Here is an 18,704-nt window from a genome sequence, read left to right on the forward strand (position 1 = left end):
CTGCGGAATCCCAGGACCAGGGCGAGGACTCTTGCACTGGAGCTGCGGTGCTGCGGTGCAGACACAATGAAGGGTGAGGCTTAGGGGATCCAAAGGGTGAATGCACCTCGCGGGTGAGGACTTTACAAGGCACAGGGTGGGAAGTGAGTAAAGAGTTTTAAGCAGGAAATGGCGTGAAAGGTGTCTACATGGCCTGAAGGCAGAAATACTGCAAGCAGGACCAGCCTGTGTGGTTCAATGGGAAGTGACCCCTGACCTCTCATGGACATCTCTGAATTTACTTGGGGATAAGAGAGCCATGAGGGGATATTAAGGTCTATAGGACCCAGAGTGATGGCTCACGTCTGTAATCCCAGCACTTTGTGGGCTGTAATTCCAGTCGAAGCGGGAGGATCACTTGAGCACAGGAGTTCGAGACCAGCTCAGGCAACACAGTGAGACCTCCTCTCTACTAAATATATATATTTTTAAAATTATTTAAACGTGGTGGTACACACCGGCAGTCCCAGCTACTCAGGAGGCTGAGATGGGAGGATCACTTGAGCCCAGGAGGTCCAGGCTGCAGTGAACTACAATCACGCCACAGTACCCCAGTCTGGGCTACAGAGCCAGACCCTATCTTAATTTTTATATATATATATATACACATGTGTATGTATGTCTCTGAGGACTCCTGGAAATCAAGTCTGGATGTGCAGGAGCCTGGGGAGCCCAAGTTTAACCTAAACAGAGGGAAACTCACGTGTGAGGCCTTCACTCCAAGTAGCAGCTTCTAGAGGCTGCAGGAATCTGTAAGAAGAGCTGGGTTCCCTGCAGGCGGGGCCTGGGTGGGCGCCTCATGCAGAGGGGCCAGCAGTTGGGAGGAGCCTGAGGGATGAAGAGGGGAGGGCTTGGGGAAAGGCAGCAACACCTGCGCTTCCCTTCGTCTTGCTCCCAGGAGTCTGTTTCCAGAGCTTTGGAGGAGAGCCCTACCAGCGAGGCTGAAGCCACTCAGTGGGCTGGGAGCTAGGATCTCTCTAGGTCGTCGAGGGGGCAGTGTTCGGATCCAGGAATGTTTCTGCAATACAGAACATGAAATGCAAAACTTGAGCTTAGCGGGGAGTGTACAATTTCATGCTGACCAGCAGAACCTCCTTTCCATTTCTATTCCCCACCCAGCCAGGAAGGACAGTGTCAACCTTGGCTCTGGAGCAGGGCTAAGGCCTGTGATTAGTTAGGTCAATAACTTGCTTTTTAAAAAGCAGTAGCTTTTTACAAATAGCAACAAATTCCATTGTTCTTCCTTTATCTCATTCCACTCTTGAGACGACACAGCCTCAAATACCTTTGAGATAAACTTTGTCATCATAATATGCTTATGTCAATAATTTCTACATATAGTGTAATTTGAAATTCACTTTACATGCATTCTGAAAGTACTTGAAAAAACAGAAGAGAAACAAAAACACATAGATTACAATTTTTAAATAAAAATTGTTTTCTAAGTACTTATTTTAATCTGTTGTAGAAAAAAAGCCTGTAAAATCGTCTTCAGAAAACATCTGCATTTATATTCACCTCAAGGGTAATTAATTTTGCAAGATTTTAAGCGTATTTGATAGGCTACTTTTTTTTTTTTTTTTTTTTTGAGACAAAGTCTCTCTGTCGCCCAGGCTGGAGTGCAATGGCGCAATCTTGGCTCATTGCAACCTCCGCCTCCTGGGTTCAAGCAGTTCTCCTGTCTCAGCCTCCCAAATAACCAGGATTACAGGCACATGCCACTACACCCAGCTGATTTTTTTTGTATTTTTAGTAGAAACGGGGTTTCACATTGGCCAGGGTGGTCTCAAACTCCTGACCTCAAGTGATCTATCTGCCTTGGCCTCCCAGAGTGCTGGAATTACAGGCATGAGTTACCATGCCCCGCTGGATATTCTCCTTCATATGAACCCTATACAAAGTAAAACTAGATGATCAAATATTAAATGGCATTGTATCTACTAGCAAGAATTTTATGTCAACATCTGTGAATTTACCTCTACTTTGAAGTATGTTTGCCTCTCACCTCCCTACATGTGGAAGATTTCATCAATGGAAAAGTGGTGATTAATTGAAAATACAATTGTTTAGATAGGAAAAATAGCATATTTAACAACTGTATCTACACAGTTTCAAAAGATATGGTGCCTGGGATTTGGGGACTTTTGCAAGGTAGACTGCTCTGTGTTATGCAATATTGCTAAGTACCTGTGTTGCCAAGAAAGCAGTTTCAGCATGGACTTCCATGATTCCAAGCAAAGAAATGATTTGATTTTGGATCTTTTCATTAAACTGAGAATAGTAGGGGTGAATCTGATTATAGGTGAAAGCCATGAATCCATTTTCTATATGCAGAGTTTAAATGCTTATAAAATTTTCATTGAAGCAAAATCAACATATTCACAAGAGACTGAAAAAGGATATTTCCGGCTGGGCATGGTGGTTCACACCTGTAATCCCAGCACTTCACTTTGGGAGGTTAAGGCAGGTGGATCACTTGAGGTCAGGGTTCAAGACAAGCCTGGCCAACATGGTGAAACATACTACAAAAATTAGCCAGGTGCAGTGGCAGCGCCTGTTATCCCAGCTACTAGGGAGACTGAGGCAGGAGAATCACTTGAACCCAGGAGGCGGAGGTTGCAGCGAGCCGAGATCGTGCCACTGCACTCCAGCCTGGGCGATAGTGCAAGACTTCACTTCAAAAAAAAAAAAAAAAATGAAGAAAGAATGGTGGGGGAGGCTCAACCTTTGCTATTTGCTAGGATTACAGGGTCAAAATCAGCTTCTACATTGTCAACACATAACAAGTGAAACTCAAAAATAATGAATACACATATATTTGAAGATTGGAATATAAGAAACTTTAAACTTGCCCTGGTACCTTGGCCTTTGAGAGGCACTGAATCCAGCCTGGGCAACATAGTAAGACCCCATCTATACAAAAAAATTTAGAAATTATCCAGGTGTGGTCGTGCATGTCTATAGTCCCAGCTATTCAGGAGGCTGAAGTGAGTTTGAGATTACAGTGAGCTATGATCACGCCACTCCAGCCTGGGCGACAGAGCCTGTCTCAGAAAACAAAAAACAAAAGAAAAAAGCTTTGCAGGGCACTCAATCTTCACGGTGGGTGTACTGACTATTCCTGTCACACATAAGATACATCATTAACTGCTAAAAGAAAATTTCAGCTAATTGAAAAAATGAGATGCACCAAGTTTATTTCAAAGCCATATACATCTAAAATCCCTTACAATTGTGTAACAGATCAACAACTGAAATATAAGGAAACAAGGCATTAGTGATGCACATGCTCCAATAAGACCCTCATATCATACAAGGTAACACGCCAAACTATCATTTTATCTTCCAAAATGCATCTGAAAGCTTCTTGATCTACAACACAAAATACTCCAAGATACCAAAGGTAACCCAGAAATTTATCTCTGAGATTTCCCCTATAATTCCTCTATTTTAAGTATTCTTTATGTTTAAGGGAATGGTTGGCGACCTAAATTACCAGACACCCTTCCTCCACACACCCTGGTCCAGGGCCCTGGAAACGTCCCTGCACCTAAGCCCAGAGTTTCTCTCTTCCATCCAGAAACGGAAACGATGTTCTAATTGTTGTCACCATGAAACTGAACACAGCACAAGTAGACATTTCACCTTCGTTTCATCCTCTAAACAGACAAATCAGGTCCTGGATTAATTAAGCAGGTCTAACTGCCAGTTCCAGGGTGAAACCACGGCCCCACAGGGACCATCCGCTGATGCCCCTGCACCCCTCCTGGTACCTTGAGCTAAAATGAGTTGTGATCCTCTTAAGGGTAGGATGCCTGTCTCCACCTGCAAACAAAATGAGTTTTTCACTTAAATCGTTTTCAATGTAAGAGTAAATAAATCTTAGCCTTCAATTAAGTGGCCCAGTACAATTCTGTTCTTTTGCCTTAAATTGTTTGAAATGTTGTATTAACTGAAAATAAGCAGGAAGCATTCCTGAACTGAAAATAAGCCGGAAGCATCCCTACTTATTAACTGAAAATAAGCCGGAAGCATCCCTACTTATTAACTGAAAATAAGCCGGAAGCATCCCCGCCTAATTTCAATTAGCTGAAATTTTCTTTTAGCAGTGCAATGCTGATGATCCAGTCCTAGTGGAGAGAAAATGACCTGCGGCCCAGAGGAGTAGAGAGCCCAGACCCGCTCCTTTCCTGGCCCTGCCCGCTTCCCACAGCCTAGACCGCACCATAGCAGCTTCTACCCTCCCATCCCGCCCTCTTCCACCCCTTTCCCATTGCCCAGACCCCACCCCAGGGCGGCTTCCACCGTTCTCACCCCGCCCCCTCCCCACTGTCCAGGCCCCGCACCCACAGTAGTTCCACCCTCCCACCCGACCCTCTTCCACCCCTTTCCCACTGCCCAGACCCCATCCCACGGTGGCTTCCACCCTGCCCACCCTGGTCCCTTGCCACTGTCCAGGTCCCGCCCCCACGGTGGCTTCTACCCTTCCCCCCCCACCCCTTCCCAATGCCCAGGCCCCGCCCCCACGGCGGCTTCCACCCTCCCACCTAGCCTCCTCCCCACTGCCCAGGCCCCGCCCCACAGCATTTCCACCATCCCACCCGACCCTCTTCCACCCCTTTCCCATTGCCCAGACCCCACCTCACCCTCCCTACCTGGCCTCTCACCACTATCCAAGACCCGCCCCTCGCTGGCCACAGCCCCCACCCAGAATCCATTTCCAGTTTTCTCACCTGCAGGAGAGCATTCAAACCTGCCTTTCAGGGCACTCCACCCCGTGCAGCCACATTTGGAATCCACCATCCCACCAGACGTTAAAATCTCCAGGCGCGCCCACGGGATTGGTAGCGAGTCCCAGGGTTCCCGTGGGAAACTCTGAGACCCGGTGGCTCTGCAACTTTTCTATGATTTGAACCCTCTGCTTGATTTGGAGACTGGACTGCTCTTTTTAATACTCCCAGTTGGTGGCTGGTGTGCTTCCCAGCTGTCTGCTGGTTTGTTCTCATGAGAGATGACTCCACAGTATCTAGTGTTTGCTTTGCATAACGGATGAGGAATACAAAATGCCTTAATCTAATGAATATATAAATTGTCTGTTTATGCACCCTGTTCAGTCGTTTATTCACTCATCTCCCGTGGAATCCTAAGCACAATTATAAAAGAATCCCGTTACATGAGATCAGTGTCTAACACAGACAAAGCCTCTGTCTCAATAACAGTAAATAATAATAGCAACATTAAATGAAATATTAGTAATGCTAAAATGGGGGTGTAGTAAAAATTAAATAAGTAAATGAGTAAATAATTAAAAATAAATGACATATCGCCAGGCGCGGTGACTTATGCTTGTAATCCCAGCACTTTGGGATGCTGAGGTGGGCGGATCATATGAAGTCAGGAGTTCAAGACCAGCCTGACCAACATGGTGAAACTCCGTCTCTACTAAAAATACAAAAAAATGACCCAGGAGTGGTGGCTCATGTCTGTAGACCCAGCTACTCGGGAGGCTGAGGCAGGAGAACTGCTTGAACCCAGGAGACAGAGGTTGCAGTCAGCTGACATCGCACCACTGCACTCCAGCCTGGGAGACAGAACGAGACTCCGTCTCAAAATGAATGAATGAATGAATATTAGGCCATTTTTATGGCCTTCACATTGGGAGACGGATGTATGCAGGGGACTTGTTTGTCCTTGGGGTGGTCTTTATTGTGAGAAGAGAGCTGAGCAGGACCAGCTGAGGGGCAGAGCCAAGGACCCTTCATGGAGACACTCTGCTTGCCCAACAGGTGGAAGGGCAAGCGTAAGTTCACCCCGAAACACATCTGGCTGACTATGGGACCGTTGTCTGAGGCTGAGCAGACCCACTTGGCCAATAAAAGACCCTAAACTCTGCAAAAAGAAGAGAGACCTCTCTGTGCCCAGACCCCGACACAGAAAAAAGGTCCTGGGGTCTAAGATTTCTCACTTGCCAATGATGTTGGCTTGAATATTATTCAGACCCAAATCCTTGGGTCTTGTGTGGGACAAACTGACCGTAGACATGCAGGAAGTGAGAGTCTGAACAGAGCAGCAGAAAGGCAGGCAGAAGACTTGAGGGAGGGGAGAAAGGAGAGACACAAACAGACCAACCCCTCCTCTTCCTCAGTCACCCACATGGGGAAACATTAGTTTCCCCTCTTGGAGAGGACAGTGGGGAAAGGGAGAAGTGTGTGCATAGGGTGAGATGTGTGTTGGGCGGACAGAAAGACTCCTTTCCCTGAATGTGACCCCATTAGCTCACCCCATTCTATTGCACAAATTCCTGAGCAGAGGGGCACCCTGTGGGGATGAACACAGCTCTTCCTCCCTCCGGTTCCTGAGTCTCCCTGCCATGACCAGGGCTGTAATCCTCCAACTCCCTTCCCAGGGCCCCGTGGCCCCTCTGCACTGGAGAAAGATCCGTGTTCCACAGCCGGTCTCAAGGACCTTGCCCCTCAGCTCCTCAGCTGCCCTGTGACTCTGTGATCTTGGAATAAACAGGGAGAGGCCACTGGCCTGGCAGCAAGAATGTGGCAGCTCTATCTTCCCAAGGACAGTCCCAGTGGAAGTCTTTGGGCTGCAGCTCAGTGTGCTGTTTCGCCCTGATTCTTGGAGAAATCTTTCCCCTGCTCTGGGACCCTGACAATCACTCCCTCTTGAGTCGCACCCATAGACGCCCCCACAATAAACCCTCCCTAATGAAGGCCATCTGCGCCTGATTCTTAGGCCCTGCGTTGCTCTTCTGGACCCAGACATGCTTATAAACTCCCACACTCCTCATATACTTCATAAATATCCCACATTCCCCAGATACTTCATAAAGATCCAGAAGCCCTGTTATGAAATCTCACAAGCCCCAGACACTCATGGAATAATATACACAAACACGCCAGGGACTCGCTGACCCAGGAAAACGTATTTCTACTCATAGTGACTCCACCCCACATGGAAATACCACTAAAACCTACCAATAAAACAGAGATGTCTCTCATGATGCAATGCCCCAATTAGACTCCAGCACCATAAAAGGAAACACTCCAAATGATCATTTCATCCTCAGAAACGCAACTGAAAGTCTATTGACTTGCAACTGGAAATACCCCGAATGCCAAAGGCAACCCAGAAAATCATCTGCGATTCCTCCTATCTTTCCTCTATGGGTTTCAGGAGGGTTTCTGCACTTCCCAAAGCCTCCGCAGAAATCACCCTGTGGAGCGGATGCTGTGGAGCAGCTCTGGGATCCCCACCCAGGCCAAGGTACCCATCCTCCTGCGGCTGAAGCTCCCTACGGGCTCCGCTTAGGCCTTGGTTCTAAGTACACTTCAGGATGTTTCTCTGCATGATGCCACGGCCTTCAGTCCTCTTCACCGTGATGAGTTTCCCAATTAAACCCCTGGTGCAAATCTCTGTGTCAGCATCTGTTTCCCAGGTAACCTGAGCTGAGACATCAGGGCGTTACAAAATGATCCTGCAGCCCCACAACCACCCCAAAATCCACTTAGCCAGACCTAAGACTTCTTTCCAAGTGTGCCACACACCCTGTGAGCCCGCAGCCACGCATGGGCCGGGTGCATGCAGCATTCATCCAGCTCCTCCAGAGGCTCAGCCTCGCTTCCATGCCTCACTTGACACCTCTAAGTACTTCTTCACTTGCCCCATTTTTCTACTTCTCTTCCAGCCTGAGGAGCACACTGGATGGAAAGGCCTCTGGACACAAGCGATGTGGCAGGAATGGACACCAATGGCTATTTGCAGGACAGTGGGCCTCGAGTGTAGATTCTAGAAGTTGGCCCTGCTGGAAGGAGTTGCCAGCGATTTGGGGACACCACGGAGTCCAGTTTAAAGGCAGGTGAAGATCAGCCGGACTGAGCTGATGGAGGATGTCCAAGAAAAAGAGAGGTCCCAGATCTCATGAGGGAGGCTGCCATTGTCCCGTTGTCTCTCTACTCACAGTCACCTGCAAAATTCCCCTGCTGTTTAGGGAGTGGCTTCTTCATGGCCCATTTAGCTTCTGAACTTCTCGCTGCCCTTCCTGAAGGGAATCCAGGACCCCTGACTCTGAGGACATCACCTGCTGGAAGGCAAAGCCCCTGCTCAGGATGGCCACTGGGCCCTGGTGATGTGCAGAGTGTGGGAGACCCGTGAGCTGGAGTAAGGCAGTAGGGACGCCTCGACACTGGCTGAGGACACAGGGTCTGCGGGGGCTTTTCAGGCCTCAGTGAGGCCTTCTGCTCTTTTTCTTTTTTTTTCTTTTTTTTTTTTGAGACAGAGTCTTGCTCTGTCACCCAGGCTGGAGTGCAGTAGCGTGATCTCGGCTCACTGCAAGCTCTGCCTCCCGGGTTCACGCCATTCTCCTGCCTCAGCCTCCCGAGTAGCTGGGACTGCAGGCGTCCGCCACCACGCCCGGCTAAGTTTTTGCATTTTTACTAGAGACAGGGTTTCACCATGTTAGCCAGGACGGTCTCAATCTCTTGACTTAGTGATCCGCCCGCCTCAGCCTCTCAAAGTGCTGGGATTACAGGCGTGAGCCATCGTGCCCGGCCATGCCTTCTGCTCTTATATAGACTGGAATAAATAGCCACAGGAGGTTTAGACCAATTACAGATGAAATTTCCAGAATATGGGACCATCCTCACTACCCGCCCTATCCTTTTGGTCTTCCCTGAGGACTCCTCAGCCCGACCCCAGCCCCAGCATCTGAATCACCACCCCGGAGGTGCTAGAGTCGTCCTGTGGCCAAGATGGAGACTGCGTCCTCCAACGGAGGGCGACACAAAACACTCAAAATAGGCCAGGCGCGGTGGCTCAAGCCTGTAATCCCAGCACTTTGGGAGGCCGAGGCGGGCGGATCACGAGGTCAGGAGATCAAGACCATCCTGGCTAACACGGTGAAACCCTGTCTCTACTTAAAAAAAAATACAAAAAACTAGCCGGGCGAGGTGGCAGGCGCCTGTAGTCTCAGCTACTCGGGAGGCTGAGGCAGGAGAATGGCGTAAACCCGGGAGGCGGAGCTTGCAGTGAGCTGAGATCTGGCCACTGCGCTCCAGCCTGGGCGATAGAGTGAGACTCTGTCTCAAAAAAAAAAAAAAAAAAAAAAAAAACACTCAAAATAATCCACGCAGAAAGGTGTCTGATGTGGTGATGGATGCAGAGACAGTGAAACCTGAGTAACGTGATAGACAGTGATGCAGAGAAAACTTCAGATGGGGGTGCAAGGGGGCAGGAGACAGCTCTGAGGCTAGACCCGAAGGAGAAGAAAGGGACAGAGCTGTGATGATTTGGGGACACAGGGTAAGAGCAGGGGCAAACACTGAGACAGGAAAGGTTTTGATGTTTGGGAAAAGAGAAAAGCAAATGTGACTGGGGCAGAGGGAGTCAGGAGAGGAGGGCAAGCTCCCAGGAGGAGGCTGGACACTGGCAGGGGCCCTGGACACAGGGCTGTGGAGCCACAGTGAGGAGCTGGGCTTTTGTCCTGGGGAACACGGGAAGCCGGTGGAGGGTTCCCTGCCAGGGACTGACATGACTGTTTTAGATTTAGCCATAACTCTAATGCAGAGAAAGGCCTCTGAAGATGGTCTGACTCTGAGTCTATGCCCTGGCTTCCATCCTTGTGGTTTTAGTTTTGTTTTGTTTTAAATTTTAAAGGACTGAGTCCCATTTACATTTTTAATGGCAGTGGGCACTCCCCACTTCCTAGAAGAACTGCAAAACACAGATGGACACCCAATTTTGCCAAACATTAAGGGGGTCAGTGTTGCTCAGACTGAGGTATATTACTGAGTCTCTCACCTTCATGTTGCAGGTGGGTTTACTGAGGGCTCGAGGGGGAGACGTTTCACCAAGTCATCGAAGTTGAATTAGAAGATGTATCTGACTCTACGACAGCCTCGAAGGGCCAATGGGTAACACTAGACTTTCTCACACCTCCCTGGAAAATTCCAGGATCTTCTTTCATATACCTGGGCAAAAGAAACTTCTCCTTCACGGCTTTATCACACTGATCCCAAACATTTAATTCCTCTTTTCCAGAAACACACAACATACTTATGAAACGCAGAACTGTGAAAACATGGCTATTGGTGTTAAAAACAGTGAAAGACTGTCAGCTATAGAAATGAACTCTCAGCAAATTTTTTCATGAACACATAAGCTCTGCTGGAATAAAGTTTTGAGGCAATCCGGCCCATCCTTCCACATTTACAGAAAATAGAACTGACAAAAGGGACTTGAGGGGGACATCCACTTAGTAGTTCACAGGTCACTATTTTAACAGATGACATAAGGGAAGAAAACGGACTAGTAACAAATTAGTTAGCCGGGCACAGTGGCTCATGCCTGTAATCCCAGCACTTGGGAGGCTGAGGCGGGTGGATCACGAGGTCAGGAGATTGAGATCATCCTGGCTAACATGGTGAAATCCTGTCTCTGCTAAAAATACAAAAAATGGCAATGGAGTGAGACTCCGTCTCAAAAAAAAAAAAAACCAAATTAGTTAATAGGTTCTCATGTTAAGGTTTAAAAAAAAAAAAAAGTCATTGATATCTTTACCAAATACACGTTGACACCATCTAAAATCCCTACTGATGGCCGGCGCAGTGGCTCATGCCTGTAATCCCAGGACTTTGGGAGGGATCACTTGAGATTAGGAGTTCGAGACCAGCCTGGCCAATATAATGAAACCCTATCTCTACTAAAAATACAAAAATTAGCCAGGTGTGGTGGCAGGTGCCTGTAATTCCAGCTACTTGGGAGGCAGAGGCAGGAGAATTGCTTGAACCTGGGAGGTGGAGGTGACAGTAAGCCAAGGTCACACCAGTGCACTCCAGCCTGGGCAACAGAGTAAGACTCCATCTCAAAATAAATAAATAAATAAGGGCCAGGCACGGTGGCTCACGCCTGTAATCCCAGAACTTTGGGAGGCCAAGACAGGTGGATCACTTGAGGTCAGGAGGTTGAGAGCAGCCTGGCCAACATGGTGAAATCCTGTCGCTACTAAAAATACAAAAAATTAGCCAGGCATGGTGGCGCACACCTGTAATCCCAGCTACTCAGGAGGCTGAGGCAGGAGAATTGCTTGAACCTGGGAGACAGAGGTTGCAGTGAGCTGAGATCATGCCACTGCCCTCCAGCCCGCGTGACAGAGTGAGACTCTGTCTCAAAAATAAATAAATATGAATAAAATTACCTACTGACTACCAAAGAGTATTCCCAATATGTGATAAAGAGTAGAAAGCGTGCAGACCTCAATCTGAACTCAACACAATTAACTTCCAATGGAAACCATTTTGAATATATATATATTATTTAATATGTATATATTATTTAACTATATATGGAATTCTACAAAGGGAAAAAATTGAAAATATATCACATTTAGAAAAGAATGACATGAGCCAATATAGGATTCCACAAAAGCTTACTTCAGCAATAATTACATATAGAAAAAGAGACTGAATTAGATAAGCTTTATCTCAACCTTCAACATGAACTGTGAGATGAAAGGTAAATACAAGGCACCAGGCAGTGACAGTCAGTCACGCCTTGCCCCTCTTCACTGCCCCACACCCTACCCCATCCTAGGAAACAGGAAGAGGGAGACCCACAACCGAATGAGGCAAGTCACCGCCCAGTGGCTGAACAGCATGGGCAAATGAAAGCTAGCCTCATTAAAAAGTCAGGAAACAACAGGTGCTGGAGAGGATGTGGAGAAATAGGAACACTTTTACACTGTTGGTGGGATTGTAAACTAGTTCAACCATTATGGAAAACAGTATGGCGATTCCTCAAGGATCTAGAACTAGATGTACCATATGACCCAGCCATCCCATTACTGGGGATATACCCAAAGGATTATAAATTATGCTGCTATAAAGACACATGCACACGTATGTTTATTGCAGCACTATTCACAATAGCAAAGACTTGGAATCAACCCAAATGTCCATCAGTGACAGATTGGATTAAGAAAATGTGGCACATATACACCATGGAATACTATGCAGCCATAAAAAAGGATGAGTTTGCGTCCTTTGTAGGGACATGGATGCAGCTGGAAACCATCATTCTTAGCAAACTATCACAAGAACAGAAAACCAAACACCGCATGTTCTCACTCATAGGTGGGAACTGAACAATGAGATCACTTGGACTCAGGAAGGGGAACATCACACACCGGGGCCTATCATGGGGAGGGGGGAGGGGGGAGGGATTGCATTGGGAGTTATACCTGATGTAAATGACGAGTTGATGGGTGCAGCAGACCAACATGGCACAAGTATACATATGTAACAAACCTGCACGTTATGCACATGTACCCTACAACTTAAAGTATAAAAAAAAAAAATAAATAAATTAAAAAAAAAAAAAAAAAAGAAAGCTAGCCTCTGAGGCTATAATTATAAAATGCACAAACCTTTTACAGAGCTTTGTAATTCTCATCCCTACATGTAGAATTGAAACAGTAAGGTTACAATTTAAATGTAATACATTATAAATAGAGAAATCAAATTGTCATATCCAATCTCAACTTACCTCTCATCTGGCCCCAGGGCGCCCCTCTTTGTAACTATGTGTTCCTCTCCCCCCATTTTGTACCTCTCACTTTCACCCTGTCTCTCCAGCCCTTCTTTTCCCCCTTTTATTTTCCCCCTAGAATTCTGCTGATTTTGTGGCTCTTTTTTCTTCTGCTGTTTCTCCCTTCTTTGTTTTCCCCCCTTATATCTGTTCTACTCCATTCTTGCAATTTGTTTCAACTCTTGTGGCGCTTTCTTTCCAATCTTTTCATCGTCCCAGTCTCCAACTATTTCTGCCTCTTTCTTACCCCATCTCTGCGCCTCCTCTGCTCTCCCTGTTAAATTCCCTCTTCCCTGTTAAACACCCGCTTATCCTCGCTATCTGGCACTCCCAGACTGAGGCCTCCCCGTGTTGTAGTCCTCCCTCTGCTCGCCTTGTCACCGGCTGTCCCCTCTTGCTGTCCCAGCACCACGCTGCTCTGTCTGTCCTGGCTCCCAATCTCTTCGCCTCTCCCTCACTCTCTTGTCTGAGGAGGCTCCTTCTTTGCTGTCCGTCTCCTTATCTTGTGGTCCTTCATTTGTGGACATCGAGCTTTTCTCTACATTTCGCCAATTGCTTTTCTGCCCCTGCTACTTTCTTGACTGCTTCTTTCACTCTGTCTCTCTGCAAATCCCTCACCCATCCTCCACTTTGCTATCTGTTTATGGGTCTCCCTCATTTTTCTTTTTCTCTTTCTTGGTTTTTCCATCTCCTCTCAGTCGCTCTTTGTCTCTCTCCTGATTCCCTGGGGCCACACATTCACTGGAGGGTTTGGAGTAGGATGTCTGCATGTCGGAGGAGTACATTTTCCAGGGGGTGGAGCTGGGCAGGCAAAAACACGGGGTATCACAGGACAGGCCCCGGGCACCTCCCCACAAGGACTCAAGGGAAGCGGTGACTGCGAAGGGGAGGCCTGGGGAGCAGCAGGGCCCGGCACGAGGAGGAGGGAGGTAGGGGGTGACGACGCCTTAGGACAGGAGTGGGATCTGCAGGATTCCAGGATCAAGCAGAGGCGCGGCCCCCCCAGGACTGGGGCTGCGGCGCTGCGCTCCAGGGGCCGACGAGGGCGAGGCTGGGAGGCGCCCAGGGCAGGCGGTAAGGACTTTAAGCGATGAGGGGCGGGAGGAGGCGTCAGTAAAGGATTTTAAGCAGGAAAATCCTGCTTAAACGTTTAAAAAACAGGGAAAGGCCATGTTTACTTGGCCCGAGGCAGAAAGACCGGGGGCAGGGACCAGCCTCAGGGCGACTTTAACCCAAAAGGAAGCGTCTCCGGGCCCACACCGCAAAGCCTATTTACCTGAGGTGGAGGGTGCGGTGCGGAGATGTTAAGTCCGTAGCAACCCCCGGGCATCGGGTGTGCGAACGGGGGACGGCGAGGCTCAGGTTGACTCTACACAGAGGAACACTCATACGCCATGGTGTGATGCTTGCTCCGCACGATCCACTTCCGGGTCTGGGGGCAACTGCGCGGAGGGAAGCGACCCAGTGGCCTGGGGCGGGGCCCGAGGTGGGCGGAACCGGAAAAGGGCGGGGCGTTGAGAGAGCCGGGCTGGGGCTGGGGCAGGGGCCCAGGGGCAGAGACCCCAGGGAAGGAACTAGGAGGAGCCACCGGGGAGCGGCGGGGAGTGGCCGAGTGGGAGGGACCCGGGGGCGCGCCGGGGAGGAGCCACCGGGGAAGGGCGGGGAGGAACCGGGGGGAGGGACCGCCTGGGAGGGTCTCGGGGGAGAGGTGGGGCGGGCCGGGCCGGGACACGCTAGGGTCAGTGATTTCGTGTGAGGCCCACTGCCCAGAGCCCAGCGCCCAGAGCCTTTAGTCTGTAGTGTCATGTGGAACGGCGTAGGTGTTTCAAAAGGTTTCAAGTTAAAGGCACAGTTGTGTAGGTTATTTTGGAAACCAAACTGCTTTCCTCTTAGAATGGAAACGGTTTATGTTGAAACCATTTTTTGCTAGCGCGTTTACCCAGTAATGTTATTGACGCTGAAGCAGCCCAGGAGTCTGGGAATGTGGGTCGACACGGAGCGGTGATGGCATCCTGGAAAGTTTCTGCGATTAAAATTAAGTAACTTAAAAGCCCTGAAATTAGCAATAACTTTTAAAATATATATATAAATTGCATTGCCCTTTTTAAATACTCACTATTTTCTATTCTGTACGAGATGACAACCTCAAACGCCTATACTTTTTTTTTTGAGCTGGAGTCGCACTCTCTCGCCCAGGATGGAGTGCAGTGGCATGCTCTCTGCTCACTGCAACCTCGGCCTCCCGGGTTCAAGCAATTCTCCTGCCTCAGCCTCCCGAGTAGCTGGGATTACAGGCGCCCTCCACCACGTCCTTTAGTAGAGATGAAGTGTCACCATGTTGCTCAGGCTGGTCTCGAACTCCTGACCTGAAGTGATCCACCCGCCTCAGCCTCCCAAAGTGCTGGGATTACAGGCGTGAGCCACCATGCCTGGCCCCAGGAACCACTTTCACCTACTGAATATATATTAAGCCCTCTGCCACAAGAAGAGAATATACATAATTTATCTCAGAACAATTAAGACATTTACCACTGTAAATGGCAAATTCAGACTTAGAAAAGGAAAGATTTTATTCAAAAGGACTATTGCAATAGAGAGAATGTTCCAACTACAAGATGTGAAGATGTCCAAGAGACACAAACTAACAAGCTTTTTTTTTTTTTTTCATACATGGAGAAGTAAACAAGGCTAGAAAGCACAAGCACAAGTTATAGGGCTGTGGATGAGCATTTGGCATGACTACAGTTATTCAGGGAAATGTTATGTTATGTTATGTTATGTTATGTTATGTAATGTTATGTTATGTTATTTATTGGAGAGAGTCTTGCTCTGTCACCCAGACTGGAGTGCAGTGGCGTCATCTCTGTTCACTGCAACTTTTCATCTACCAGGCTTAGGCAGTCCTCTCACCTCAATCTCCCCAGTAGCTGAGACTACAGGCACACGTCACCACGCCTAGTTAATTTTTGTACTTTTTGTAGAGATGGGGTTTTGCCATGTTGCTCAGGCTAGCCTTGAACTCCTGAACTCAAGGGATCCCCCACACCTTGGCCTCCCAAAGTGCTGGGATTACAGGTGTGAGCCACTGTGCCCGGTCTATTTATTTTTTGAGAGAGCATCTTGCTGTGTTGCCCAGGCTAGAGTGCAGTGTCAAGACCATAGCTCACTGCAGCCTTCAACTCAAGTGATCCTCCTACCTCAGCCTCCCAAATAGCTGGGACTATGGGTTTGCACCACCACACTTTACTAATTTTTTTACTTTTTGCAGAAGTGGATTCTCACTATGTTGCCCAGGCAGGTCTTGAACTTCTAGCCTCAACTGATCCTCCTGCCTCGACCTCCCCAAGTGTTGGGATTACAGGTGTGAGCCTGGCTCATCATGGAGTTCAAGACCAGTTTGGGCAACATAGCAAGACTCCCATCTCTACAGAAAATTTTTAAAAATTATCTGGGCATGGTGGCACACACCTATAGTCCCGGCTACTTAGGAAGATTGCTTGAGCCCAGGAGTTCGAGGCTGCAGTGAGCTATGATCCTGACACTGCACTCCAATCTGGGCAATAGAGTGAGAACCTGTCTCTCTTTCCAACAAAAAAAAAAAGCCTACTCTTGGGAGGGGTGTTGTTAAGGAAAAGTTGTTCCAAATTACACTGACAAATAATGGTTCAGAGGGTTGGGCATGGTGGCTCATGCCTGCAATCCCTGCACTTTGGGAGGCCGAGGTGAGCGGATATGAGGTCAGAAGTTCGAGACCAGCCTGGCCAACATGGCCAAACCGCGTCTCTACTAACAATACAAAAATTAGCCGGGCGTGGTGGTCCACGCCTGTAATCCCAGCTACTCAGGAGGCTGAGAGGCAGGAGAATTGCTTGAACCAGGGAGGCAGAGGCTGCAGTGAGCCGAGATTGTGCCACTGAACTCCAGCTTGGTTGACAGAACGAGACTCTGTCTCAAATAAATAAATAAATAATAACAAATAAATAAGGCTGTGTGCGGTGGCTCGAGCCTGTAATGCCAGCACTCTGGGAGGTTGAGGCGGGCGGATCACATGAGGTCAAGAGATCGAGACCATCCTGGTCAACATGGTAAAACCCTGTCTCTATTAAAAATATAAAAATTAGCTGGGCGTGGTGGCACATGTCTGTAGTCCCAGCTATTCAGGAGGCTGAGGCAGGAGAATTGCTTGAAACCAGGAGGCAGAGGTTGCAGTGAGCCGAGATCATGCCACTGCACTCCAGCCTGGTGACAGAATGAGACTGCATCCCATGAATGAACAAATTAATGAATGAATAAATAGTGAATTAGTAATCAAAAACCTCAAAAAAGAAAAGTTTGTAGCTGTACACGGTGGCTCACACCTGCAATCCCAGCACTTTGGGAGACCGAGGCAGGCAGATCCCTTGAGCTCACAAGTTTGAGACCAGCGTGGTCTACATGGTGAAACCCTGTCTCTACAAAAAATACAAAAATTAGCCAAGTGTGGTGGTGCGCATCTGTAGTCCCAGCTACTCGGGAAGCTGGGGTGGGAGGATCACTTGAGCCCAGGAAGTTAAGGCTGCAGTGAGCCAGGATTGCACCACTGCACTCTACTGGGCAAGAGACCAAGAGTCTGTCTCCAAAAAAAAGAAAAAAAAGACCATTTAAAAAGTTCTGGAGTTTGTGCAGGTTTTGGAGAAACTCCTGCTGAGCACTTCTCCTCTGCACTAGAGAAGGAAATGTTACACTAAAACACACAAATCAATAGATATTCCCTGATACAACAGTTCCACATATCACAAATTTAAAACTATGAGTACTAAGGTGTCATCAACAAAACTGCTGATTAAATAAAAAGCCAAGTTCATTTATAATATATGGAAATGTGCAAGACAAAATTAGCAGTGCTGGAGCGACCTCAGCAAGGTGGTTGACTACAGAAGCCTAGTAAAAATCATAAAAAATAACAAAGTAATTTTACTAAAGTTGAAAATAAACCTTAGAATATAAACAAACACTTCAGTGTTTGGCATTATCACTGTCAATACTGAAACTAAACCTTAGAAGGAGTTCATTGCAGTTCCTGTAAAGTGGTCACAAGTTAAAATTCCTAACAACGTTATCAGGGTGAATATATAATTTCTACTTTATCTACCAAAACAAAACAAAATTCACATTGTGTATGTTAATTTTTAAAAGGAAGGTCATAAACCATAATTATTCTTTTCAAATTATGACACTGAACACTCTAAGGATAAAAAAACATTTTATCCTTATCCCCCACATTTAAAACATTTTAGGGTATTTTCCATATTCTTTTTTTTTTTTTTGAGACAGAGTCTCGCTGTGTCACCCAGGCTGGAGTGCAGTGGCCGGATCTCAGCTCACTGTAAGCTCCGCCTCCCGGGTTCACACCATTCTCCTGCCTCAGCCTCCCGAGTAGCTGGGACTACAGGCACCCGCCACCTCGCCCGGCTAGTTTTTTGTATTTTTTAGTAGAGATGGGGTTTCATCATGTTAGCCAGGATGGTCTCGATCTCCTGACCTCGTGATCTGCCCGTCTCGGCCTCCCAAAGTGCTGGGATTACATCCATATTCTTACTATATTTGTACTTTCCCTTCATGTAAATCAAGGTGTACTCCTTGGGTCTTACCTGACACACAAGAGGCATGTAGAAAAATAATCATATGGTGCAATAGTCACCAAGAGTGATACAGCTGGCCAGGGACGGTGGCTCACGCCTGTAATCCCAGCACTTCAAGAGGCTAAGGCAAGCAGATAACCTGAAGTAAGGAGTTTGAGACCAGCCTGGCCAACATGGTGAACCGTTGTCTCTACTAAAAATACACAAATTAGCCAGACATGGTGGCGTGTGCCTGTAATCCCAGCTACTCGGGAGGCTGGGGCAGGAGAATCGCTTGAACCCGGGAGGCGGAGCTTGCAGTGAGCTATTGTGCCACTGTACTCCAGCCTGGGTGACAGCGCAAGACTCCGTCTCAAAAAATAAAAATTAAAAAAAAGAGTGATACAGCTTTCATGGTGTAAAATAACTTTCTTGGGATTTTCATTATATTCACATAAGTATCCTGAGGCAGGG

General features: G+C 47.7%; 1 protein-coding gene across 12 annotated transcripts in view; it reads right to left on the reverse strand.

Moving 5' to 3' along the window:
* The window catches only part of ZNF160 (zinc finger protein 160), a 37,471-nt gene extending 23,395 nt beyond the window's left edge, over nucleotides 1-14,076 (reverse strand). For 4 of the 12 annotated variants that reach the window (XM_025366957.1, XM_025366956.1, XM_025366961.1 and 1 more), the window contains exons 1-3: nucleotides 13,907-14,076; nucleotides 973-1,057; nucleotides 743-867 (exon numbers count right to left, since the gene is read on the reverse strand). Coding sequence is in view for 1 of the 12 variants with exons in the window: in XM_025366949.1 (XP_025222734.1) it covers nucleotides 973-1,057; nucleotides 13,907-13,960 (139 nt within the window). In the remaining 11 variants the exon portion in view is untranslated. Of the gene's footprint in view, nucleotides 1-742; nucleotides 1,058-13,906 lie in introns of all 12 variants that reach the window. The other 8 variants (XM_025366949.1, XM_025366950.1, XM_025366962.1 and 5 more) reach the window with 4 other exon arrangements.
* Nucleotides 14,077-18,704: the final 4,628 nt, after the last annotated feature.

Source organism: Theropithecus gelada, chromosome 19, assembly GCF_003255815.1.
Source record: "Theropithecus gelada isolate Dixy chromosome 19, Tgel_1.0, whole genome shotgun sequence".
NCBI classification, from domain to species: Eukaryota; Metazoa; Chordata; class Mammalia; order Primates; family Cercopithecidae; genus Theropithecus; species Theropithecus gelada.